Source organism: Ixodes scapularis, unplaced genomic scaffold, assembly GCF_016920785.2.
Source record: "Ixodes scapularis isolate PalLabHiFi unplaced genomic scaffold, ASM1692078v2 PGA_scaffold8__174_contigs__length_109621045, whole genome shotgun sequence".
In the NCBI taxonomy this organism is placed as follows: Eukaryota; Metazoa; Arthropoda; class Arachnida; order Ixodida; family Ixodidae; genus Ixodes; species Ixodes scapularis.
This window is the reverse complement of record NW_024609883.1, coordinates 52470376-52497376: the sequence shown is the minus strand read 5'-3', so window position 1 is coordinate 52497376 and position 27001 is coordinate 52470376. Positions and strand designations below refer to the sequence as shown.

The 27001-nt window shown below is 48.4% G+C and overlaps 1 protein-coding gene across 2 annotated transcripts in view; it reads right to left on the bottom strand.

Moving 5' to 3' along the window:
- Nucleotides 1–27001, bottom strand: part of LOC8039067 (bromodomain-containing protein 1) — a gene marked incomplete at its 3' end in the record, with an annotated part of 60802 nt that overhangs the window by 15647 nt on the left and 18154 nt on the right. The window contains 6 exon segments of one of the 2 annotated variants that reach the window (XM_042286673.1): nucleotides 8645–8893; nucleotides 12605–12817; nucleotides 14701–14815; nucleotides 16410–16598; nucleotides 20702–20962; nucleotides 21831–21981. In XM_042286673.1, coding sequence (XP_042142607.1) covers nucleotides 8645–8893; nucleotides 12605–12817; nucleotides 14701–14815; nucleotides 16410–16598; nucleotides 20702–20962; nucleotides 21831–21981 — 1178 coding nt within the window. 2 annotated transcript variants of the gene reach the window in all.

The window sequence follows — 27001 nt, the reverse complement described above, 5'->3', positions numbered from 1 at the left end:
TAAAAAGGTTGCTTTCCCCGCGCGTGCAGCTGCGCTGTGGTGAAGCGGCAGGGCGAGGCGCATCTAGTTGCAGAAGACGCAAGAGATTGCGTCGGCTTCCGTTTGTGAAAAGCTACTCTTAGCTATAGCAGCAATCACACTGCAAGGAAGTTTTTCTCAGTTCCTTCGAGACTCGAGATGAACTTCCCCAGGGAAACATGCTGTCGTTATGGTCATAGACGGGATGACAACGACGACGGGGTGCTTCCCTAGGATGCCCGGCTTGCAGCACGTCCCGAGCTCGCGAGATGACGAAGCGATATTGAAGACAGAAAGTTTGCGGTGGAGGCGGGACAACCGAAAGTCCTCCCTGCCGTTTTTGTCCCGTCGGTGACTATGCTGTGCGAAACTGAGGGAGAGCAGACAAGAGCAAGCGGGATGTCAGAGCACAAAGCTTTGGTTCAAATGATTAGGGGGTAGGCATAAAGCCAGTTGCCCTCGTCTCCACTGCACTCGTCGAATGGGTTTGACTGCCCAACGCCGGCGTCCAGAGTTACGCGTCTGCCGTGTTTGAAGAGCGAGTAGAGACGGAGGCAGCTAGCTCTACATCTGCCAACTAATAATTAGAACCAGAGCTCGGCCTTCCGACATCCCTGCGCGTTCTATACTCCCTTCACCCCTAAGCTGAGACAGCGGTAGAAGCTGCGTCCTCGTTCGACCAGTCGTATGCTTCTCTTTCGCTGCGTCGTCGCGTTCACAGCCGTACCCAGGCGCGGAAAACCGAGTTGAGTGATAAAAGGGAGGCGGACAATCGTTCCGGCGGGCATGTAGCCCCCACAGTAGTCTCAGCTTAAAGGCCGACGTACACTTCGCGCTTTCCACTTTTCTCCCGATTCCTCCTCTCCCCTTTCTGCCCTGCCCAGCATTGCCTGCTTCCTCCTCCCCCATGGGGAGGAGGATCTTCTGCCTTGCAGAATCTCCAGTCTGGTAGTCGGCCTTTAAGAGTGAAAGGAGCAGAGTCTCCTAATCTTCCTCGGCGCACAGCCTAAACTCTGCTCCGACAGCATGGAGACCGGAGGACCGTCGTCGTCTGCCCGTCTCGAATAAGGAAGCGCAATGAGAGAAGTGGAATCGAGCATGGCATAGGGGCATGCAATTTTTTTCTCCGCGGAAGGTTTTCTCCGCTGATGCCACTTCCCTGCAGTGCTCCCGTTCCCCCTGGGCGGCACGCAATATGTGCCTGACTAACCCACTACAGTATAGACCACTTACAACGTAACCGCTTATAGTGCAGGACCGGGTATAACGCGGTTTTTTTAAACCACCGGTTCGCCTCCCATAGAACTCCATGTAAGTACATACCGCTTAAAACGCAGGCGCGCGAAGGGAAATACCGGTTATAGTGCGGTTTCTGGCACAGCCCGCCGACCGCGCCGACGACCGGAGCAGCGAGCACGCTTCCCTGTGCGACACTAGATAACGGCGCTGACGGCGCGAGCCGCAAGCGTTGCGCAAGCGGCACTCGCGGGGCAAGGAGGTTGCTCGAAGAAGCGGGAGAAGCGAAGAGAGAGGCTTCAGTTGCCTTAGCGACGGAGGGACGCACGCACGTGTCGTTCACGTGCGTGCGTCCCTCCGCTTCCTTGAAAACATCCGAAACAACCGCAACGACAGACCAAATCCAATTGCAGGTCGAGAAGTGTTCGCGCGCGTCGCATGCCGGTCGCGGGCCGGCTGCTTCTAATCCGCAAACATGGCATCGGTTGTGATCAACGTTGTGATCGTCGTCGGCGTTCATCTCATCGTTCCGCGTAAAAGCGCTATCCTTTACTGTGAATTTTCGCTGTGTGTCGCTATGATAACCCAGCACGTACTAGAAGGGAAGATCCACCTACTCGAGCGGCGATGTCGTGGCGGCGCTCTCAAGACGGCAGAAACGCCCGTGTCGTCGTGTTTGTTTACTTCGACTACAGTGGTGATTTCTAAGCATTTGTGTGCTCGAACATCGCCCGGATTTCTTATTTGGCGCATTTCATGCGTGTGCTCAAGTTCAAGGTATTACTGGCGCGTACCGTATGAAGGATCCGAATTTTCACGCGTTTTCATCTCCGGAGAAAAGTGATTAGGGTTAGCAATCCTGAACGCTCGCAACGTCCGTCCGCAACCCGCGACGCCGCTAAAAGGCTGCGCCAGGCAAAAGCCGCTCATTTCTTTCAAAATCTGTGACACACTTGAGAGAGAAGTGTACTGGTCTGGTGAAATAAAGACTTTCCTCAAACTAAGCTTTATTTTTCATCTCACATAAAATAAATTGTTTTACAAAGGTAAGTTGTCTCATGGCATGTATTTTGGCCTGAAAAATTGATGTTTTGGTTATAACGCGGTACCGCTTTTAGTGCGGATTTTCGCGACTCCCGCGACATACGTTATATGCGGTCTACACTGTAGCACAAACGTCAAATGTAAAAGAATATTTTGGAAAGTTAGAATGACACTCTTTGGCACGAAGCACGATTTGATTACTGGATTATTCCAGTCGACATCTGGCACTTTTGAACGCTCGCATGTGCCCGTCACCGAAGACACACGGCATGCGGCAAAGCTCGATTTAGTATTAGCTCCAGTTTTGAGGAAAAAGGGAAATCAACGTGCGGCACAAGGCTGGTGCGAGATTTCCGTTAGATTTCAGAAAATATTGGCAGAATCTAGCACAGTGAGCCTCGAGGCACAGTTTGGTACAAATAGAGCACCGATCGCAAAAAAATTTAGATTCCAGACTTCTAGAGTTAACGACAGACCGGTCTGCACGAATAAGCATTGAAACCCACTTTAGCAGTACTTTTTTTCCACAGGAATTGTTGATATGGGTGTGCATGACACACAAGTTAGCTATACTCGGCGCAGGCACGTAGCCAGGATTTTGTTTCGGGGGGGGGGGGGGCGCCCATGACAAAATGCTGTATGAGGGGGGGAGGGGGAGAGGAGGTCCCAGCAAAATGGAAGATTTCGGGGGTGGGGGGGAGGGCCCAAACCCCATGGCCCCCCCTCCCCGCCCTGGCTACGTGTCTGATCGGCGCCAACTGTTTTCTGCTACATTGTCGAGGCTAATGCATCTTCCACAGTGCTGCAACATCACACTGCTGCGAGAGCATGTGGCTGCGTCTTGTGCATCACTGGCACGCACTTGCGCAACCAGCCTCGACAGAGTTCAAGGCCTGCGGAAGCTTTGTTAGCCTTCACAATGTAGCACAAAACAGCTGACGCCAAGGATATATTGAAACTAAAGACCAAAATTGCGCTACCTCGATAAAAAAGAAAACGAGTGTTATAATAATAAAAATATTTTACATTACAAATTTAATTAGACTGAGGTTCATTAAACAAGAATTTAACTGTAGAGAGTGTGATACATGTAGTACGAGAATGATTATCACTTTTCTGCCATCATGCCTCCAGAGCCGAATGGCCGTGATCGAGTACCAGTCTGGTAAGATTTGCCCTTGTGGGACGCCAACTCCGGTGGTAAAATTTAATGTTTCGCATTAACATATGTGAGCAGAATCGCACGAATTCTTGCGTCTTGTTCGCACGAATTGTGTTCCATAGTGTACGACAACAGCTCAGAAAAGACGGATACAACACGAAGTTCATAAACACTGTGCTCTCTTTTCTAAACTTGTGCAAATAGTGGATTTTGAGTTTGAAGCGAATTCGAAGCGAATACTGGTTTTGGCCGAATATTTTAGATTCGAATATCGAATACTTTTTCTACGCATTTCACTAACATTGCGTCATGCTTATACGAAAACCCAGCTAAACTTGTGAAAGTTGTTCCACTTGTTCATTTATAAACTAAGTTTATCTATATTTTTTAACTGTGTCGTCATGGGGTCTGATGTCTTGGGATGGCAAGTAACCGACGAATTTGACATAAAAAGAATCTTGTAGAAATAACCAACTATGGTATACCCAAGTGAGTGAATTTACAAATCTTGCTCTTTAATCTCGAGTTAAAATATGGTCGAGGTACACCTAAGCACTTCTTATGAGTTGTGAATCCAAAAGCATGCAAGTCGCTCATCCGCTCCCTTTTTCGTCTGCTGCGTACTTTTCGTTGCCGATCAGCGTGAGTGCTCTCCTGGGCATGCTTACCTTGGACGCTTCGTGTTAACGGCGTGCCATGGAGCGAGCGAACGTGAAAACTGACGAGCGCAGCCGCCAATGGGAGCCCCGTGTACGCGCGCCAACCAGTGGAACCGAAGGCAAAATCCATCAGCTTTACTTCACTTCTTTGGGATAGGGAAAACTAGGTGCCGTTTTCGCGCTTCGAACTGATGACGTCAGCTCGCTCCATGGGACCCAGTTAATGCTTTCGCATTAAAATGAATAATTGAGCATGTTGAACGCAGGTTGTAAGGGCATGTCTGCCTAAAATAGTATTCTCTTGCACAACAAACATTTTAATTTTGGAACTTTTACTACAATGTAGACATACAGATTCACAAAGTTTCCATTTACTCCCAAATACAGCCGGCACATGTGCACCACCTCGCTTTGGATGTATGCTTTTCTTCCAAGCACGCATTTGCGATATTCATACTTTTTTAAGTGTTTATCGCGGTGGATTACCCCGTTGAGTGCGCTTCTTACCGAGCCCCAATGTAATGCAAAGAAGCAACACCCGTGGAGCTAGCTTCCACGGGTATTGCTTCTCCGCTGTGTACCGGCGCTCAGAAAAAAGCGTACTCAACGGGGCATACCCATCGCAATCAACACTTAGAAAAACGCGAATAGTGCAGTTCTTCTCGTAGCGAATATTGAATAGTATATTATTCGAAACTACTATTCAAAATTTCGAAAATTCGCACAACCCTACTCTTTTCTACACAGATTCCGTGCCGCTTCCGTATTTACTACAATATCATGCCAGCCAGCAAAAAGAAATAAAATGTGGTTTTTAAGATTCCCCATTCATTTTCAATGCACTCTTTTATTCGAAAAAAAATAGTACAGTCTGTATTGGAGACACCACACTGATACCGTCGGAACGAAACTAAACTCTAGTAAAACTCTTGACATCAAACCTCTTTCACGGTACACTTGCTGGTCCATGTACCAACTTAACAATAATAACAGAAAAACCATGGTCACTTGGTCCACAGACACGATGCCACTTCCGATTTCTTCGGGTCCTCCGACCCATAAGAAACCGCCGCCGCATGCAAGTGCAATCCACAAGCAGAGCCGATCACAGCCAAAACCAGTGCACCGGTGGCAGCCAAGCCAAGCTGAGTCGCTGGTGCCACAGAAGTACCACCGCGAGAGACCCCGAGCGGTGCATGCAGCCAGGTTAAGACGGCGTGCCGAGGAAACGCCGAGGCACGGCTAGGTGCCTGGAGGCGAACACGGGCAGGAAGCAATGGGAAAAGCACAGAGCAAGCGTGCAGAAGGACGAGGCCACAAGTGAAGCAGCAGGGCAGGGGCAACATGCATCGACAGAAGAAAAGGTGAGCTTAGTCGACGTTATTGCCAAGGTTGACGCGCACGTTTCCGTCAGAGCACGAACAACCGCGTTACGACTGCTCACGACCGCCCACAATGAGACTGTTGCTGTCGCAACAGAGGTCCGTGCAACGTGTTGCACTATTCCTGAACCGAGTCTGTGCATCAATTTTTTCAGAAGCGCACAAAGAACCAACCACTGCAATTCGCGAAATAAACACAAAGAGAACGAGTGAAGCCAGGCAACTTCGAAATCCGAGGAATGTGGTCTGGCCTGAATTTCGAGTGCGCAAAATGCTATTTGCAATGGCACAGATGGCGTTTTTGCCCGTCTCTGCGTCGTCGTTCGCTAGGCATGATACGACGTACCATAACGACCGCCTCCCCGAGCGCCGAGTGCGAAAGTAAGGACTCCACCGCTACGAAAGACTTGGGGCGCATGGCCGAGACGGCGGCTATAGTCACCATCAGAGCGAGAACGGTGGGGCATATTTTTCGAATGCCTAGTCTCCAGTAGGGTGCCTCCACGTGCGCTTCGCTGAGGGTGATGATGTCTAAACGTTCTGTTCCAAACGCTTTTTTTTTTTTGTTGCGAAGTGCACGAAAGAGCGCGTCCCCCACACTCTAGTGGCATCGATTGTGCTACGGCAACAATTTGTTTTTGACGATTTCTTTGTATTTTTACCAAAAGCGCATACTGTTGGCATCCATGAAGGATGACGTCGCCCTAAACTGAAGGACGTTGAGGTACCCCAGCCTCTCGTGCACCGCGAGCCATTTGTGCTAATGGTGTACGAGATGTTGGAGCGTCCTCGAAGGTAGGAAGCTCACGCCAGATTCGGGATGACCGAAGCCCCTCCCTATTGCTCCGACCTTGTCGGCGACTGTGGTAGGCGGCACTTTCCATACTTTGGGCAATTCCACGCTGCTCTGAGGAAGAGGAAGCCGTTCTGATTCGTCTTAGCTGCGTTGTGGTTTCCCCCCCTCCTTTCGGCGATGTGGAACCGTTTGCAGCATACGTTGCACCCCCGCCGGCCACCGTCTCGGCCACGCCAGCTCCGGGTGGGTCTTTCGTATCGGTAGAGATTGTACACCCGCGGACGGCACGAGCCGAAATGCTCGATCCGACCGAGCTGTTACCTCCCGATCTGTTGCAAAGTTCGAAGTATGGAACCTCGACTTCACTTTCCCTTCCTAATTCAAACCGCGTCCCTCTCGAAAACCAGCAGGTACACAAGCAGCACAAAGGACCGTTTCTGCTCGAATTGTCCGCGATAGTATGTGCGCAAGCATCGTTTGCACAGGCCGTGACATGCCAAGAGATGTCCGTCCTGAAACAATAGCCCGTGCCGGTTTTAGGCGTGCTCTGTTTGCGCATAAACATCCAAAACGTTTTCGTGGACGAATGAACGGCGAACGAATGCGATCAGTCTCAATACTGCTTCACACACTTGCGACTGCTTACGACCGCGTGCCTTAAAGGGATGGTGAACCGAAATTTGGATTTCAGAAAACAATGCAGGAGCGGTAGGCAGGACGCTAGAATCCCTACAACACCACCCATAAAGCGATATCTTGAATAGATGGCAGTATTTATGGAAAAAGAGGCCGCAATTGAACGAAGCCGACGAGGCGCGTGACGTGAAAATATCTCGATCCCTCCACTCCGCTTTGCCATCTCAAGGCGGCGAGACTGAGAAGACATGAGGCCGTTTCCTCTCCTTCTCGACTTTTCTCGGAGAAACAAGACGTCAACATATCTGTCAAATGCACCTCTTTTACAGCGGAGCTGTTAAGGGCTAGGTTCCCCAGAATCATGTCCGGTATGTTGACACAAACCTGCCTGGACAGCTACCGCCATCTATAAGCGGCGGTAGCAAGCACACAGCCAGTCTGGCTACCGCTGTGACTCATAGATCACGGCAACCTTTCCAGCTATCATGGAAGAATGGATAGTTGGGCGTGTTGGTGAAAATTCATCGTAGGAAAAAGCGCAAAAAACAGACGACGACGAAGAAGAAGCACACGTAACGAGCGCAGCGCTCGTCACGTGTGTTTCTTCATTTTCATCTGTTTTGCGCGCTGTTTCTTACGCTCTTAGTATCAGTTTCGGTTTGGACTCAGGATGGGTTGGCCGCGCGCCCTTTCGGGGAAAGGAGACTGGCTGCGGAAGCAGCAGCAACGTACGCAGCAGCGCGAATGGGTCCGCAATCTGCTGCAAAGCAGCTGTCGCCTCGACTTCCACTGCATCCAGCGCTTCAGATTCCCTTACCAAAGAAGAAAGAGCACGTCGCTCGCCTGGAAAGCTGCCGGTGAGAACAGTACCAGCAATGTAAAGGGCGCCAGCGAGCCAATGCCACGGACGAAGATCGTGCCACAGAGGCGAAGCGCAAGCGCGAGGCCCGGCGACAACAGCACTCCACGCCGGCTGAACAGTTCCAAGGTGGGACGGCGAGGTTCCAGAGGGAGATCGTGAAGAACCCGTTTGTCTTCACGTGCGCCGTGTGCGACCGACTCTGGTTCGCTGGAGACGTATCCACGATCGGCGGCGTGTCGGAAAAGAACAAGTAGGAAACGGGCGCGTGCGCGTTGTGGCAGTGTATCAAGTACAGCTCCGCTGGTCTTCCTTCTTCACGAGAGTGGAAAGGCTGAACTTTTTTCTTTTTTAGAAAAATATGGTCATCCGTTCAAGATGTCGCTGTGCGAGTGATGTATTGGTGTTCGTAGCTTCCCGTGGCACGCTTCTGCCCCCATGTTTTGTGGAATCCAGATTTCGGTTCAGCGTCCCTTTAAAACCTTTTACAATCCTTTACGATGAGAGGACAAATGGAACACTTGGCATTTCCCTATACTTCCTCATTTTTTTCCCGCATCATTCACTCTTTTTTGGTTTGAAAAACTTTAGACTACCTAATAAAAAAAAAAAACATTTCTCATAGACAGTATCTACATTTTATCTCGCAAATACCAAAAAAAACCTACACTCTAGTGAAATGCAGTTTTTGGGGTCACCTCATAGAGGTCACCAACGCGTTCTCTCGTCGTAAGAGATCGCAAGAATTCAATCGTAAGCAAAAGCAGGCACGTGAACAGTCCCTTCGAAATCTAACGAAGACCTGCACCATCTGTCGGAGGTGTCGCGCAACGCCCCCGACGAGACACTCACTCTGAGACGGAGGCGAGACCCGAGGCAGGAGGACGGGCGGCGCGGGAGAGCCCTTCTTGGGCGCGGGCTCTGCGGGGTTGGCCGCGGTGCCGGGGGCGGTGGCAGCGCCCGATCCCGACGACAGTGGGGGCGGGCGCTTGGGGGGCCGGCCCCGGCGGGACTTGACGGGGGGTGGGGCGGGCTCCGACTCCGAGGATTCCGAGGAGGATGAAGACTCCGCCGGGCGCTGCTGGGGCCCCCCCGACCCGGCTGGAACGAAGAGGCGCGAAACGACCAAATGTATGCTCACCTCAATCGTATCCGATAAACCTGCAGACGCGCAGATCGTGGTCATTTATTTATTTATGGAAACGACCCGCAGCGCCGAAGCAATAAAGCGGGTACAGTCTAGTATTGACAAAACAAACTCGTTTGTGGAACATGAACAGGTAACAAATCAGTAAAACCTGTTAACATGAAATCAAGAAAAAAAATAAAGAGCATTTTAAACATCAAAATTCCTTCCTGAAAGGATCAATCCACCGTTAATACTTCTAAAGGCAGACTCGGACAGTGCAATCCACGTAGTGATCAAGTTAGGAAACGTTTCTTGTAGCTGGTGGCACAGAATATGCTTTCTTTTTATTTTCATTTAAAGGGCAACTCGGGTCGAAAAAGAAACCAAAACAAATGACCGGTATCGCTTTAGTGGCACGAAATAGGATCACAGCCGAAATGTTACGTCAAAGCAAAGTCGCGCACTCCATTAAGACCGATCTTAAAGATGCGACCAGCTTCTCTCTAGCGGGCGGCAAGCGGGTTAGGTTTTAGTCGAAGAACACTGGAGCAGCACCCTCGTGACATCACGTTTTGGCTGTACTGCTGATGATTGGTGTTGCCATCCCTCTAACAGATAGTTTTGGTTTTGCCGTAGACATCCGAAACCACACTTTGAGCCATGATATTTATAAAACTACACGCAATATCAATAAAAAAAATGATGCCTCGTAATTCGGAGACATTGCCTGAGCTGAAAAAAGTTGTAATCCCAAATTAAAAAATATGATTGGAGTTGCCCTTTAATGACCTATGTGACTTTGAAACCTAGAATATGAAAGAGCTGAAAACATGTACCTAGTTGCGAATAACTTGGAAACATGTAGTCCATGCGTGTAACGTGACACCCCGACATTAAGGTCATGTAAGCTATATTCGCTACTCCAACGCCCTATAGGTGGCGAGGCGGTAGTTCCAAGATGGCGGAAGAGACGGGGATAGATTCTCCTGGGTTTCCCGTGCGCCTGCTCGCTGACGCTGGTCAATGCGCTAAAAATGATTTATTGGCCTGCAAACTCGAAGTGGTTAGGCCAGGATTATATTACAGGTGATGCTGAGATGTTGAAGCACGTTAGCAAAATGAGCATGCTGATATTTAAAAGTTGCAGAAACCTCGACTTGCGAAGCTTTGCGATGGGCGAGTGCAATTTACGCACCGGCCACGTCACTGTTTGCTTCAGAATATTTTTTTAGGGTGATGAAGATATTGTGTTTGTGCTTTGCCTGGCCATTAAAAGTGAGCCATGCACGGCGACCGTCAAGCACCGGAAGAGCAGCGTTCACAGTAGTGATGTCTTCGTGTCACAGGCTCGCAACTCGCTGCTCATCGTCTCAGTTTTAGCGTATTGCAACACGTGATCAAATTGCTCTATGGTTTTTGATTGGAAGTTTGTTACCGCGGGCTACCGTGCAATGTACTATTGCAACCGGAGGCTCGCGCTGCGCCTTTGGAGCACAATTTTTAGCGCGCGCCGGGATTGTTGCCGTGCTCACGGTAGCCAACGGCAGCCTGGGGTAATGCTATGCTAAAACTGCATATTATCATAATCGGCGTGTTTAAGGGTTTGATTTATTGCTCTACCAAAAATGCATATTTTAATATACCATACTTTTTTTTTATTGTGTTATTTGCAACATTGCGGCCCGTCTCGCCACAACTGCCCGTTCTAAGCTCTCGTCACGAACAGCTGGCTAACACAGACACGGATAAAATGCTTTGGGCATTTCTTTATTTACTTTGCAATTACCTGAAAGCAAGTGCGTGTATTCTATCTTTTAAAAGTGCTTGGAATAAATGGTCATGTTCCTATACGGCCTTAAAACGCAAACCCATTCCCGACGTGTATTGCTCCACATATCGTTCCGCGACCAGTTTTCTCGTACTTAGGGCAACGAATGCACTTTTCGTAGATCGTACGCTAGAGTTCTTCATTGTTAGCGGGAGCGTTTGCCGTCACGTTGAGCACAGATTGAGCTGGTAGTCATGTGCAAGACCAGAAATCCGAAGCGTATGCAATATATGAAGAGTCCCTAATGAAATTAAACATCCCGGTCCTTCGAGCAACGCTGTTGCGAGGCAGAGCACAAGAATTACTATTTTAACGCGCTCGCTTTTTTCTTTAAAACGGCTTCACGCATCAAGGCCGACAGCCCTTTTCCGCGCCGCCGCTGCCGTCCAAGTTCCTCTAGTTCTCCGCTCGTCCGCGGGAGGGCGAGCGGCGTGCTGGAGTTGCGAATAGCCCCTATATGGCTACATTGTGGATATTGTCACGGATGAAAGAGTACCGGCAAGCGCAAAAGCTGAAAATAGAGGTTTAATCGGCAAACTTGTGCTGGGAACAAAAATAGAATGAGCGTCCGGAAAACAGCAGCGAGCATCGAAGGCGGCAGCAGCGAGCGTCGAGGTGTCGGCGTCACAGCTGGCTGGCGCGAGAGGCCGTGCTGCGCTCCTTGTCTACTACGCTCGCTATCTCAAACAACAAAAAAAGCTGCACACCTGCAGCTTTTTTTCCAGCGCCCCTGTCACAAATGTAGTAGGTGGCAAAAATAAACAAATTTGAATTTGAAATCTGCCCAAAAACAGCGGAGCGTTGCACGTTTGGGGTAAGAGTAAACACGAATCTTCTACAAGTACGAAGTAGCGTTCCTTCTCCGCAATAGACACGCGATATGACCTTGACCGGTGCATCGGTCGAGCAACGACCGAAAGAAATGCACCGCTTTTCTCGAGAAACCCGGCCCTACAACACAACACAGTTGGGAGACAGAAGGTGCAACATGTTTACAGCTCCGCTGGAGCGACATGGACACAATGTCACACCAAACCAGCGCAGGGTGCTGGCATCACGTGACCATGAAAAATGATGTCATGTGATGCCACTGTGTCAAGTACTGTAGCTTACAAGATTCACATTTACTTCAACCCCTGAATTATAGCTAAAAAAAAAAAAAAGTTCCATCAGCTCAAACCTTTGCTCCAAATTATGTCGCAATCAAATAGAAAACTGGGGGCTTATGGCACAAAAACTAAAACATCTGCAACAAATAATTCCATCAGTGGTGATGATGACTAGGGGGTTTATGGCACAAAAGCTACAAAGGCTTTCTGCATCAAGTAAGTCCATCAGTGATCACGACCACTGGGGGTTTATGGCACAAAAACTAAAAAGGCTATCTGCACCAAATGACTCAGTCAGTGATAACAGTAATTTTAGGGGTTTATGGCAGAAAAGGTTAAAAAAATGATGCCGTCGGTGGTGAAGATGATGATTTTGGAGGTTTTATAGCTACAAAGCTACGATGTCTATCTGCACCAAATGACTCCACCAGGGATGACAATCAAGACGACTTCAGGGGCCTGAAGGCTACCTGCATCAAATGACTCTTGTCAGTGATGACAATGGCAATTTTGGGGGTTTATGGCACAAAAGCTACAATGGCTACCTGCACCAAATGACTCCACCAGGGATAACAATCAGGACAACTTCAGGGGCTTACGGCACAAAAGCTACGAAGGCTACCTGCGCCAAATGACCTCTGCGGTGACGATGACGACGATGAAGATGCTGCGGGCTAGGCACAAAAGCCAGAATGGCCACCTGTGCCAAACGACAGTCAGGAGCCCAGAAGCATCATTATACTTACCGCTGTCCTGTGCCCTCAGCCCCCTCTGGCGCCTGGAGCGGCTGCAGCTTTCGATGGTGAGCTGGCGGCGTAGTCGCGCCACCTGGATGGCCAGCTTGCGCCGCCCTGGTCCCGCCGTTGCTGCCAGTCGGGGCAGGAGGGCCTCCAGGCGGCTGCGCGTGTCCCCGCCACGCTGGCCTTCTGACGGAGGCTGCGACTGCTTGGCTGGATCCACTGCTGGGGAAAGGTAGAAAGAAATTACATACTTCACATAAAGACGGCCGACGCAGAATGCATCAGTCGGAAAGTTACCACTCATGTAGCAGGAACAAGCCGGTGACGCAGAAACGCAGATGGCAAGAACATAGTCTGCTTTTTCCCATCGCCAGCCTTGGGCCTGCCGCACGTGTGGTAACTTCATTGCACTCCCGCACTTCCCCAATGCTTTGAGTAATCATAAAATTGACTGATATAGGTGTCTTTGATGACGATCAGCAAGTTTTTATTCGGGACTATGTTTATTTTCACAAATAAAAAGTGAATTAGTCAATTTTAGTTTCTTAATTAGCTAATTACTATTTTTTTTTACGTCCCTGATGTCTGCCAGGGCTGGCAGTTTGTTTCTGAAAAAAGTTTATTCGTTTGTCAAGCGCCCTATTGGTAGGAATTTCTGGAAGCACTTGGCTTTGATGTAGCCTAAAAGTTTCATTTGCAAACATTGTCAGAAGGATTAAGACCAACTGAAATCAGAAAATTAACAAATCTCACTAAACTGAAGCTACTGTGGAATCCAATAAGGTATAAATAAAAGCTCTAGAAGGATTTATATGCTTTTTATGACACTTGTGATTTTTTCAGTTTCAAGATGATTTATTCTGGAACGTCTAAAATGTATAATAAAAAGAAAAACTTGATGCCATATTTAACATATTTGTACTACTTTTAGGTTGCTTTGCACATGCACTTACCGGAGGAAAAAAAAAAGTTGGAAGATTGGATATGTGCAAGTGTCGATACAGCTTCCATAAGATAGCAAGGTGTGTAAGCTATTCATCCTGAGATAGCAGAAAACATGCAGAGACTCATTTTACTACGTTTTTGAGCCAATATTTCAATATAAAAGAGACTCATTTCACGAAAATACTCTAGGACAAGATGGTATAGAACTTCTCAATCTTCATAATTCGTAAAATAAAATAAATAAAAAAAAAAAATTAAACAAAATTTTAAAACCAAGCTTTTTACAGTGAAGCTGGATCTGGTAAAAAATGTGTCCATGGATGTTAACAAAAAAAAAAAAACTTTCATTTATGTGGTGCTCCTTCTTTCTGGTTGGTCGTCGCAAGTATAGATAAAAGAAAGGGGGCAACTCGTACGAGTCAGCCTTTCTTGGCATCATTAGGTAGTGAGGTCCTGATCTCTTGTTATCATCTAGTCAGTGACTTAGCTAAGAGTGCACTGTGACAAACGTGCCTATCTAACCTTCTTTTCTTTCGCTTTCGCGAAGATGATAAAGAGATTTGGGCTCAATCGGAAAAACTGTCCTCAAGGTGTGCCTCGGAAAATTGGGTTCAGAACTTAAAACGTGGTGCATTGAAAGAGCTCATAGCCCTTATGTACATATGTGTCTTTATTCAATCAATATAGTAATTCGCTATAACATCACTGAAAAAAACCTAAAATAGCTACTTAACAACCAATGGCTGTGTTCCTTTGTCCTTCGAAATATCCATTTCCTAGTGACGTTACCAGTTGCCCTTTGGACTTGTCATGGGTAGGCCGCGTGTTGTTCCCTCTGAAGAGGAAGAGCGCGCCTACAAGGATCGTTGGTGAACTCAACAGCACGAATGTGTGCTGTGAGCGTTATCGGAGAGATAACAGCTTCGCTAGTCCTCCATCTTCACGTGAAGTGGATGGGTTCTACAACTGTTTTAATACTTTTTGCCTCCAAGAGTAGAATCTCCCCTTAACCGTACAACTTCTTGTTCTTTCTCTCGGGACCAGATCCATGTCAGCGCCTACCACTTGCCGCATTCTGCTCCCGTGTCCACCACACCACAAAGAAACGAGGACAGCAAGACAGATGAAGCCGAGGGACTGTCACCAGAGGAACTCACCCGGTGAAGGACGTTCTGCGTTCCTGCCTGGCGATCCGTCTAGGTGCATGCCCGTGTCCGGATCGTAGCCGCAGCGCTCTGCCTGGGCCCTGGCTTGCCGGATGAGCGCCCCTCCCTGGCAACGTAAGGCGGCACACACTTGAATGCCCGCCTCCAGTACGTGCGCCCTTGTACAGCCGCGGTGCTTCGGACGCGTCTCCAGTTGACGTGTTTACCACATCATCAAAAGTACCCGCTTGATTTTCAGCCCATCGACGTCGCGAAAGTGTCGCCCTGCCGGCGGCCAGAATGTGACGTGGCGGACGCCCGTTCTCCCGTAGGCCGCTCTTCGGCTGAACAGTTCACGGAAGCTTGGGCCGCCGGGAGTAGGGATGCTGTGACGACGGCAACGCTCGCCCATACTTTTTGGCAGGAGTTTCGGCACTGACCGCCTGGTTCGCGACGTCCGACGGCATGATGCACCGGCTTCCACGACGTCGTTTGTTGCCCCTTCCGGGCTACTTTTGACATGTGCGCGGGATGGGACGCTAAATGCGCCGGGCGAAGACGCGTCCCTGGCACCATACTCAAACTAGGCCCGTTGACCGCGCGGCAGCCATTTTAAAAGGAACCCCATTGGCACTCAACACTTCTTTGAAGGGGTGCCCCGGTGTTTCCTTTTTAAACCACGATTTGCCTGAAAATTTGCTAAACACGCCGGCAGACGTCCCTGAAATAGTAAGCCAAATACTGGGCCAAAATCTATTTTGTCCGCGAAGTTATTGAATTTACAATTTTGGTCCTCACAGTGTTTTTCAAAGTGAAAGTCTTTAATGGCAACAATAAGACACTTTTTTTTTGCCGAAAGTGAGAGAAGAAACGAAAACGATAGCTGTTGCACGGTCGCGCAATGCGGGTGGAATGGTGCCGCCAGGTACCCCAAGACGGAGGTGCGACGTGGTTAAGTCCCATAGCCGTCGTGGATGCCACGGACGACAGTGATCCGTGAAGTAAGTGGGCAAATGCGGTGGAAGTTTTTAAAACTATCCGACATTATGTGTAGCAGCTGGATACTGTCAAAGTAAGGTTTTGCTCATTTAATGCGAGGAATGTTTAAAAATAACTCTTTCAAAGCAGACGACATGGATATTCTCCCTGAGACACGCAATTATTGACAGGAAGCCTGGGCTGGCCTCCTTGCTTTCCTCACAAGGCATGGCCGACGGGACGTCCCAACTTCCCTCACCTCGCAGCAAGAGGGGAGAGAAGGTTTTTTTTTTCCCTTCTTCGGGCGCGCGGTGACGACGGGAGACGAAGCCGAAATCTCAGCAAGGTGTCGCCCGTAAAGCTGTCACTTTAAAAGTGACATCGGCGGCAGGCGGGGGTTCTCTTTGGACTCTAGACTTTGTTACCAACTGATTACGAGCACTTTCATGGTGTCAAACAAACGCTTCGGAAGCTTGCTTCAGCACCCCGTGCCGCAGCGGCACGAACATGCTCGACATAGTTCATTTTCAGATTGCCCGCTGGACCTGCAAGCCTGCCTTCCACCGACGTCGTGGAATTAAAAAGTGTGGGTATATTTCAATGTTGGTTTTTGCATCATTTTCATTCGCCGATTTTGCAATAAACATTCTCAACATTAAAGACTGTTGCTGCTCGATTTAGCACTCCCCCGTCGGTGAACGCCCACGGTACAGAGAAAGGACGGGCCCGCTGGGAGGACCCACCTGCTCGCGCATCTTCACGGCCGCCCGGTAGTAGGGGGTGTCCTTGGAGTTGTAGGTGGTGCAGTTGTCCACCACCAGCCGGAAGTCTGCCTCAAACTGGTCCAGGCTGGCATACTCGTGCCTGCGCAGCTTCTGCTCCATGCTCCAGAAGTCCATCGGCTGGGAGATGTAGTGCAGGTAGTCCGGCACCTGTGGATGGACAGTGTTTCTCGTCAAAAAGCCTCCCCCCACCAACCGGGCCTTTGACCTTGATCAAGGTCAGGAGGATCCGGATGATCTTAACTTCCATTGTCAAGAAGAGCTACCCTAGATTTGACACTTGGTTCTCAGAAGCTTGACTCGTTGATTGTGTTAAAATGACACTGAACCTCCCAGAAACATTTTGATTGCCTGAACAGGCCATCTATGCCATAAAATACATTTTCTCAGAAAAAAAAAAATTAATTAAAAGAATACTAATACCACAAGGTCATTCATTACTAAGAGTTGCCAGCAATCCGCCATCTTGTAGTGACCCACCACTCGAACACAGGCTAGTGACCAACCCTGGGCCAGTGCCACGGATGACACAAGACAAAGCAGGAGTGAAATAAGGAAAGTAAAGGTTTCATGTGGCGAACTTGTGCGAAACAAAAGATGAAATAACTGGGCATTGCAGTCGGTGTCAGCGTAGCGGCAGGATCGAGCGCTGGCAAAAGACTGATTCTGGCTCGCCATGCGGAGTCCCTTATGTACCCGTATGCGTTTCTCAAACATTCGGTGTGTAGAACATTCATACCTGTATCAGATGACAAGGTTCCCGAACTTACAAGAACGCTAAATTGGAAGAATAAATAAAGGAAGCGTCCACTCCCAGGAATCGAGCGTGGGGCCTCCGCGCGAAAGGCAAGCACGATAACCACAGGGCCACACAAGCACGCGCTCGCTCGGCGATGCGGATGTCAACATAGAGTTGGAGTGGTAGCCACTACAATAGTGTCACATCCGACAACGAGTTGTCGTGCAACATGCACACGCACCTAACACGTTCATGTGCAGAACTGCACGCATCTACTATACTCTGTTCACTGCGAAGCTGACACATCCAACGAGCGGTGGAAGCCACACGCTTGTTCGACCATTCATCCCTCCATCTTCTGTCGAGTGATTGCGTTTCCGTTGATACCTATGCGAGGAGAAAGAGGTCAGATGACGAAAGGAAGGTGGTTGATTGGTCCAGCAAGCGTTCAGCTTCCACTGCCCTGTCAGCTTAGGGGTGAACAAAGTTAAGCGGGAACACTACCCAGAAAAAACAATTTCTGCAAAAAAAGCTGATTTTGAAAAAATGCCATATTTACATCCACCAACATCTAGAGAGTATTCCTAGAAAGTTTCATTAGTTTACACTGCATAGTTAATTTCGTATAAATTATTTTCGGTCCACCGATGCTAAACAGAAGGTAGGGGTTAAAGCACTTTGAACACATTCTTCTCTGTTCCACCTTTCGAAATAAATTTCACTTCAGGAAAACTATAGTTTTCCTATTACACAATAGAGAATAATTCTCAGGTGGTCATCTAGGATAGAATTTTGTGAGGAACATGCCTGGCTGGTTAGTTTTTCTACTTTAACATTCTTTTGTGTTAAAAAGAATATTTGTATAAAAGCGCAGGTATGAAAAAAAAAAAGTAATCTTCTTATGAAGTTATACTCATGAAAAACAATGCAATATAGCAAAATAACTAGCTGGGTATGTGCTATGGGTATTCCTATAATTATATTACAAATAAAAATTTCAAATTTTTATTTGATTTAAAAGCAATAGTTTCCCTAATTGAAAACACTGACTTCCATATTGTAACATTCGTAGCAAGTTCCCAAAATTGATATAGGACAATGAAATTTGACAGGGATGGTCCTGCCACTCCTATAAACTTCCACTGCAAACTTGATTAAAATCAAGCATTTGGTACAGTTGACTTTTCTGGGTAGTGTCCCCCCTTTAGGGAAAATGTGGGTTCCCCCAAAAACAATATTTTTATTTTTAGGGCTATCACAACGAAATGTTCAGGGTATGTTCATAGCACCAACACAAGAGTGACTGCAAATTTTCATGGTTTTGTGCTTGCTAGGTGTCAAGTTATGGGGGTTCGTCCTAATTGTTCATGTGCTTCTATTAATCTGGGCCTAGTGAATTTGCAAAAAGTAGGGGCAGTGTGAAATTTGCTATACATAATGATTCCTGGATAGATACCACAGGGCAAGACAAAGGTGCTTTCAATATTATCTTTACAAAAAACCTTCTGTGCAATATTCCGTGTCTGGTCATCTGGACGTTCATTGCTGCGACTGTGGTTGCCTACCCGACTTCCAATGGTGTGAGATTGTTAAGCGTCATAGGGACCAGCTTACTCGTGAAATTCTGGAGGCTGTTGAGATAGCAAGGTTGGGCACTGCATGTGGGAGGAGTCCTTCTGTGGCCCTATCAGGCAAAGAGATAAATTTCCTAGTTTCCTGACTTGCTCGTTTTTTAACACGAGCTCTGTACGGCTGTATCTTGGCGCCTTTTTTATTTTTTATTATTTTTTATTGGTGATGTATCACGTGGGCTGAATTCTTCCGTTAGTTTCTTCTCTTTTGTTTGTGACAGTGCAAGTATATATTGCGATTTTGCAATCAATAAACTCGGCTGTAAGTCAGCGCTACGTCCGTGTTACTTCTTCGCCTAGTCCTCGTCTTTTCGAGCTGTTTTTAATTCCGAAGTATGTACCAACTTGCCCAAGCCTCAGCTTTAGCAATATTGAATTTTAAGCTTTTGGCCATACCCAGATCCATCAAATTTAATGTGTTTATCATGAGCTCCTGACTCAATTTATTAAAACAAAATTCAAAAATACTCCAAAAGCCGGGAGACGTCATAATTAAAATAAGAACACCAACTTGACATAACAGAAAAAACAACTTCATTAGAAGTTTCGCCTCCCATGCGGGAGGCATCATCAGTAGTTACACAGCAAATGCAGGGTTCATCCTCAACTCAACGCTATTTATCACGAATGTCCGTGTAAACTTCGTGGAGAGGGCCGCGGTTTTTGTTGCACACGGATGTGTCCCTGCGAACAAACCACGATTCTAGAAGCTTTCGGGGCCCCATCTGTCCTCCCTCGGCAAGGTCGTCGCGGCCGGAAAGCTTTCAAGGCCCCCATCTGTCCTCCCTCGCCAAGGTCGTCGCGACTTTCCAGCCACGACAACCTTGGCGAGGGAGGACAGATGGGGCCCCGAAAGCTTCTAGAATCGTGGTTTGTTCGCAGGGACACATCCGTGCGCAACAAAAACTGCGGCCCTCTCCACGAAGCTTACACGGACATTCATGATAAATAGCATTGAGTTGAGGTTGAACCCTGCATTTGCTGTGTAACTACTGATGATGCCTCCCGCATGGGTGGCGAAACGTCTAATGAAGTTGTTTTTTCTGTTATGTCAAGTCGGTGTTCTTATTTTAATTAAAACAAAATAGTCATACCTTCACAATATTATTTAGAAAGATGAAACAGGAAAGAGCACTCGAATCCATTCAGCAGTTCCACAGATATGGCGCTCTTAAGACCACCGAACAAAAAAAAATTAATTTGAGAAAACGGCACCTGAAAGTTGCACAAACATTATTGGTGTTAAAATACTCCTGCAGAGTAGCTGGAAGTGTCCTTGCACACTTTCTTCTTGTTTTGCTTCTCGGCTTTGTGCAAGCGTAGGCCATCTTTTTCGACAGCTCGCTGGAGGGCTAGGTGACCTGGCTGGAGCCCCAGAGCAGCTGAGATCTCCTTTGTTACTTTGCAACAGCCAGCATTGAACTGCAGCACTGCTTCATGAACTGCTGTTTCTACAGCAATAAGTGGCACATGCTGTTCTTTGGGCATAAGTGACCAGAGGACTGCGTGAAACGACTTGGAGGCATTCTGAGTCTTGGACCCCAAGCACCTTTGCAGAAGGGAAGCCCGAGAGAGGCAGTCATAGATGGGCTACATAGCTGCACCCACACAGTCCGAGAGCTTGCATTTGTGCTTGGGCTGTTGCTCACACTCCGGCAGGTCGCGTCACGTGACAACACAGAGAGAGAAACGCCGAATGCGGGTAAGTTTCCAAATGCCAGGGTACAAAACCCTTACCCCGGAGCAAGATTGAGTAAATTTTGGAGCCCAGCCAGCACATTCTCTCGTTGCAAGCGGCTGCGACGCGGTCGACCACGCTCGACCGCAAACATGCGAAGCACCTTGAGACAGCGAGAAGAAAGAGAGGGAGGAAGTGCACGTGCCTCCTTAAGGTCGACCGGCTGAGCGAAGATGGCGTCCCTGTCCCTGTCCCTGAGCTGGGCGAGCAGCCGGCGCATGAGCACGCCCCGGGGGGCCAGTCGCAGCTCCGTGGCCAGCTGCTGGAGGCGCAGCTGCTCCCGCTTGAGCTTCTCCCGCTTGCGGATCAGCTCCACCAGCAGGCGGGCCCGCTCCAGGTCCTGGCGCAGCCGCTGCCAGAACTTGAGCTGCTCCCGCAGGACGCTGCACTCCGGGTCGCTCTCCTTCTGCGCGCAGAGGAGGAGAGTGTGACGCTCTAGTAGGGGACGGATGAACGGCGCCTGGAAGACTAGGCTCGTGCATTTCCGCTTTGGCGGGTCTATGCGACACCGACTAGCTTGAGTCGGCGTTGCCGCCGGCACGTGGCGACGCTGAGACGGATACGTCTGCCGCTTTGTGGAGGCTCTTGTAGAGCTTTGGCGTGTTTGCGTTAGTGACGAGCTCTGCTTTGTAAACCACGTTTACCAAACAGTACTCATCTGATTTGTAAAAGCAGGAGACACGGAAGCGAGCTTACAAGAGAGGGGGCACCCTTGTTTAGAACGAACAAGTAACCTGTTTCGTGAGAGCAGACAACACTGGGGAGGGGGCCTCCTCATTTTGCGCAGAGAGCCTCTTGCACAAAACGAAAGGGAGGCATTGTCTACTTTCTGGAAGCAGACGACATGCAAGAGGCTTACAAGGGGAGGCGGCACTCTTGCCTAGGTCAGAAATGTTGTCTGCCTTGAGGAAGCAGACGATACGAAAAAGAGCCAGAGCTTACGAAAAAGGCACTTTTGCTTAAAAAAGGGTATGTCGTCTGCTTTGTGAAGGCAGTCCACAAATGATGTCATTCTCAACGGCTGATGTCATTAAGGGGACTACATCACGCGATAAAGTCACGGTGAAGACGTAGCCACCATCACTCTGATGAATTCCACGTGACAATCATACAATGAAATTTGGCAGATGTCTCACCTACCAAATGTAGAGGACTGCCGTTCGTACGACCATGTCTCTTGACACCCTTTCACAATGTTATGTGCACCTCATGGAAACCAGTCCTAAGCATGTCCTATGGTTCAGATACAGAAAAACTATCTCCCCCTCACGGACCGTGTCCCTCCGTCCAGGGTGGGCCATCTGGAGACGCCTGAGCAGGGGCACGCCATTGCGCGACTGCCTCTTGAGTGTCCAGTAGCCCAGGAGGCGCTCCAGGAAGGGCTGCTTGCGAGACAGGCTTGTCAGTGTCGCTATCTTGGCCAGCCTGGGATACAGGAAAAAGCAAGGAGGAGCGTTTCACTACCGCTTGAGTCGGCATTAAGTCGGCAACACGCAGGCAAGGCGTTTAGGTCGTTTTTATGTTGGCAAAGGCTGCAGCTGCCTTTATGCCATCTGCTAACAAAACAAAGAATTGGGCAGTCCTTTCTTAATCTACAGTACAGTCACAGCGATAGCTGCGACACGTCACGGCAAAGTCATTGGGCATCGGCATCGCATTCGCACATCACAGGGTGCATGAACAAAAGCGTTTGGAACAAAATAGACATCTGAAAATTCTGTTTTGAACGCTTTTGTTTCTTTTTTTGTTCCGGAACGCATAAAAGCATGTCTCCCGGCACAAGTATTTTACAATGAAGCTGTTATGTACTGTATCTGTAAAAAAGTGTGTATATAGATGTTAACGAAAAAAAACTCCAGTTTAAGCGGCGCTCCTTCGTTCCGATTGGTCATGGCAAGTATAAATAAAAAGAGCGGGCAACCCATGTGAGTCAGCTTTCCTTGGCATTATTAGATAGTGAGGTCCTGATCCCCTATTATCATCTACGGTCACCGATTTTTCTCAGCTAAGAGTGTGCTGTGACGAGGCTAAGGGCAGAACGCACCGATCTAACCTCCTTTTTTTTCGCTTCTGCGATGCTGATAAAGAGACTTGGGCTCAATCGGAAAAAACCTGTCCTCAAGGTGTGCCTCAAAAAATTGGGTTTAGAATTTGTCCATAAGTAACCATAAGGCAATGATCACTTTGGTCACTAAGAATTAAATAAAGACAATTAAACAACGAAGTTGTGTATGTGCCTTCATTGCAATCATATGTAAATCATAAAGATGTCGTATAGTTGTCGTAAAAATAACAGCTTCGCTGGTCCTCCATCTTCACAAGGAGGTGGATGGGCTTTACAATTTTTTCCAAAAAGCGTGAGCAGTGGTATCGGATAGCGGGTTGTTTATGCTGTGGTGTAGCGCTGTGGTAACAACTCCGCTTCACACGCAGCGAACCCAAGTTTGATTCCCGCGGGTGTCGGGCGATCTTTGTCAAGGGTTAGGCAACATTGAAGGTGGACTCCTCACTACGCCAATTGTAACACCAACAATGGCAATGGAAACAACTACAACTACAACATTAACAACAGATGTCATTTCCAGTGGTGGCAAGAGCCCGTAACTGGTATCACCGTAAACAAGTGGATCGTCTACTACGGACTGGCTTTTGCGGTGGAGCGACACCGGACGCAAGCCGAAATTGTGATCGTCGGCCATTTCACGTTAAAGATGTCGACAACTCGTGTTTCCTTTTAAAATCTGTTGTTCCGCTACCGTACACAAACGAACAGTCCCCAGTAGATAAGGGAACACTCCGGAAACTATGCAACACATGGTCCAGAGGAGCACTCGGGACATTGTAACTAAAGACGAGACCCGAAACTACAGGTACCATACAGAAACAAAGCACCAATCGTGTGTTTGGGCCTTCACCGGGGAGACTCCTCCGCCGAAGACTGAGAGGTCGAGCGTCGGGAACATAATGATAGCAGCCTTTTTCTCGACGAATAGGCTCGTGGCCACGGTTGCTTTCGGAAACCAAAGCGCAACGACCTCATTGTGGTACACCACGGTTTGCCAGCCAGCAATCTTCGAGAAAAGCTAGTAGGTGGGCAAGAACAAGCTGGATGGAAATTCTGCTGCATTTCTCGGGAAGGCCACGTCAAGCGAGAATTATCAAAAAGAGTGAGTAAGGCTTTCGTCCGCCCAACGGAATCGGCTGAAACGCTAGGTACCGCTCTCTCCTCGAGGAGCCAATCACGCGGCCTCCAAGGCCCCTTTGCGGTTGCGGACGAGTGGACCGCCACGAGAGATACTCTCATTGGTTGGTCAACTGGCCTTGGTGTGGCAAGTGCTGGTTCACTCCGCCTGCATTTAAGCGCGGCCGACCGCACTGCAAGCCCTCGCAAGTGCTTGAGAGGAGCCAACACGCTGGCACCGCCTGTCGAGTGGCCCTGGAGCACCTCCGACCTGTGCGTCGCTAAACCGAAGGTTCTGCGGTACTTCCGAGATCAAACCTATGCACCACCTATGAGAAACGATCAATCCTAAATTTTTCGGAATTATCGCGTGCAAGCAGCGAAAGAATGATGCATAAAATATGTGCGGGTGAGGAAGTGTTTTAGCGGTACCAAAACGGCGGTGCCAATGCCCTCTCCTATTAAAATATTAAAAGCAATCGTGAGGGACTGACAAGCGCTCAGTCACTCGGACGCTGATCTGCAAACTGGCCTTAAAACGGCACGACGTTTGGATTAATATGAATGAAATTTGCAGCATATACTGGCAGTGGCAACGCAGAATGCAGTGCAAACTTTAATTTGTGGACATGAATCGTAATATAAATTAAACTCAATTTTATCAAAAACACACTGGCATTGTTTACGAATACTATAGTAAGAAAACAAATGTAAACAGCATATTTTTCTTCACTAAGTGTGCAGCAAAATACCCAAAAAATGCAACTGTGAAAAACCTTTTTTTGAGAAGTAATTTAATATATGCTAACGTTGCACCAAAAAAAAACAACTATTTTTTAATTTTTTATGGGGCTGTTGTACAACCATTCCACAGTTGCATCACCCATTAAATTCCAGTAAGGAAAAACAATGAGCGAGCCTTTTCTTTTGTCCCGTTACAAAACAATGGTTTTCCTAAAGTGATATTTACCTATGCCAAAAAGTGGAACGGAGAAAAATGCGTTCAAATTGCTCGAACCTCTGCCTTTATTTTAGCGTGGGTGAACTGAAAATAATTTATAAAAAAATAACTACCATGCAGCATAAACAAATGAAACTTTCTGGGAATACTCTCCAGATGTTGGTGGATATGTAAATATGGCATTCTCTAAAAATATACTTTTTTGCAGAAACTGCTTTCTGGGTAGTGTCTCCCCTGCTCGCTGAGGTTTTTAGTTGTATGTGATTAATGAGAGCCCAACTACCCAGAAGAGAATTTGCGGCTCAAAATTCGGTTCCTTTCCAACCGAAAACCGCCGATCAAACACTGGCCGGTATGAGTCGCGCTCACTCTCTTTTTTTAGGTCACGTGCCGTTTTCTAAGGTTTAGACACAACCACCAAATTTAATCAAAGTCGTTGGTCATTGAAAGCACACACTCAATATTAAAAAGAAAAAAATATTCAACCCATTTCTCGTGGCTTTTAAAAAGCTGCAAATACGTCGACTGAAAAAAAAAAAGTTGCACAGAGAATTGGAAGCATTCTGTGCGTTTACTGCGTAATTCTCAACATGGCGATGGCAGCGGACGACGAGCGTGGAACCTCTACTTCAGAACTGTCGTTCGTGGTACCGGCGAATTCTATCTTCCTTTCAAAGAGAAATTTTGGACCGTTTAAAAGAACTGCTATTCATCCCGTGCGACACGCCCGACCAGCAAGCCGATTTGCACAAAGACGCCGCCGACCTGTCGCCCCCTTCTCGTGGCTGAAGATACTGCTCACACAAACGTCAAGCACGAAGTGCGTACTTCGAGTTGAATATGCACGCGTACAATTTCTTTACTAGGTGTGAATGTGGCCAATGCATGATGCTGCCTGACTTCGACCCAGGAGTCGAGAGTGCTTTTACTGGAGGAAAATCGGCAGCACACTTTCCAACTAACTACTAACGAAAGTGTTTCCCCAGCAGCTCTTATAAAGACAAAAAAAAAATTTCCCGAGTAGCTTAGAGGAAAGACGTCCGCTTCACACGCGGCGGAACCAAGTTCAATCCCGCGTGGGCGTAAGTTTTTTTAATTTTATTTTATTCTCTTAAAACATTTTGCGATATTTAAATTTCTTTTTGTACAATTATCACTAAAAAACACAAATCTTGTGGCCGAAATGTTGCTGAACTAAATGGTATGGGATTCCCTTTTTGACACCTGCGAACTCAATGTAATCACTTTCAACGAAATGCAAGGAGTATATAAATCGGGTATCATCTGCTTCCCGAAGTGCCCGTAAATGTTCTACAGTGTGGGAGCCAGTGGTTTCCTTCCCCCGAGAAGGCGTAAGCTGCGGAAGTTCCGGGCGAATCCGAGACGGCTTCGAGCCCGGTTGCTCCATATCGGGTCGGGGAGAGTACATCACCCCTGCTGGCCTACTCTCTCGCACTCCTCCGCGCGTCTCTCATTTTCGGAGATGAGCAAGATCGCGGGGGAGAGTCAGGCCTGCCCCTCAAGTAGATGGCCGTGTGGTCGAGGAGTCCTGGATTGGACTCCGGGCGACAGGCCGAGTCGCGGCGTACGAGCTCGTACGACCAGCAATGATTCAATGCTAGCGTTACCCCTGGCTCTGACAGCCGGCGTGCCCTCCCCGTAGTGGACGTCCATCTGCCGAGAGCCCTGGCCCCGAACTCCTCTGACGACGGGTAGCGGCCCAAGCTCGGCCGACTGGCGATGACTCCGCTCGCAATTACCCCTTTAGCTCTCAGGTCGGGAGGCGCTGCGGGCACACTGTGTCCACGGCTTGCTTGACTGCAGTGTCTTGTTGGGAACCCCTGATACTCAATAAACCCTGTTGGATACCGGGACTATCGTTGTTGGCATGGCGTTTACCGAACCCGGCGCGGCAACCGCCCTTGCTGGTAGCCGTCGGCCACTTGATGGGACGGGCATCGGATTCCCTTTTGAGAACTGACCGGTCCCCGGATGTAAAAGGTACGTAATCTGCCCCTGATTCTCCACAAGAGGAATTGCAGTCAGCCATTGGTCCCGATCCCGTCGATCACTCGGAAACATGTGCAAACTCTGCCGCACAATGCCACTTTTATTGGGACGCAGGACATGTGACGCAGCTTTCCACGCAACACCTTGGCACTCACTACCCATCTCAAACTCTTGAATGTACGAAACAACTCATCTTGATGCGCAGAACAGCGAGCAGGACAAACATAACTGCAAAGGAACCTCACAGCAAACGATTCCCCATCCCACATGTCGTCTTCTGCGTGCAAAAGAAA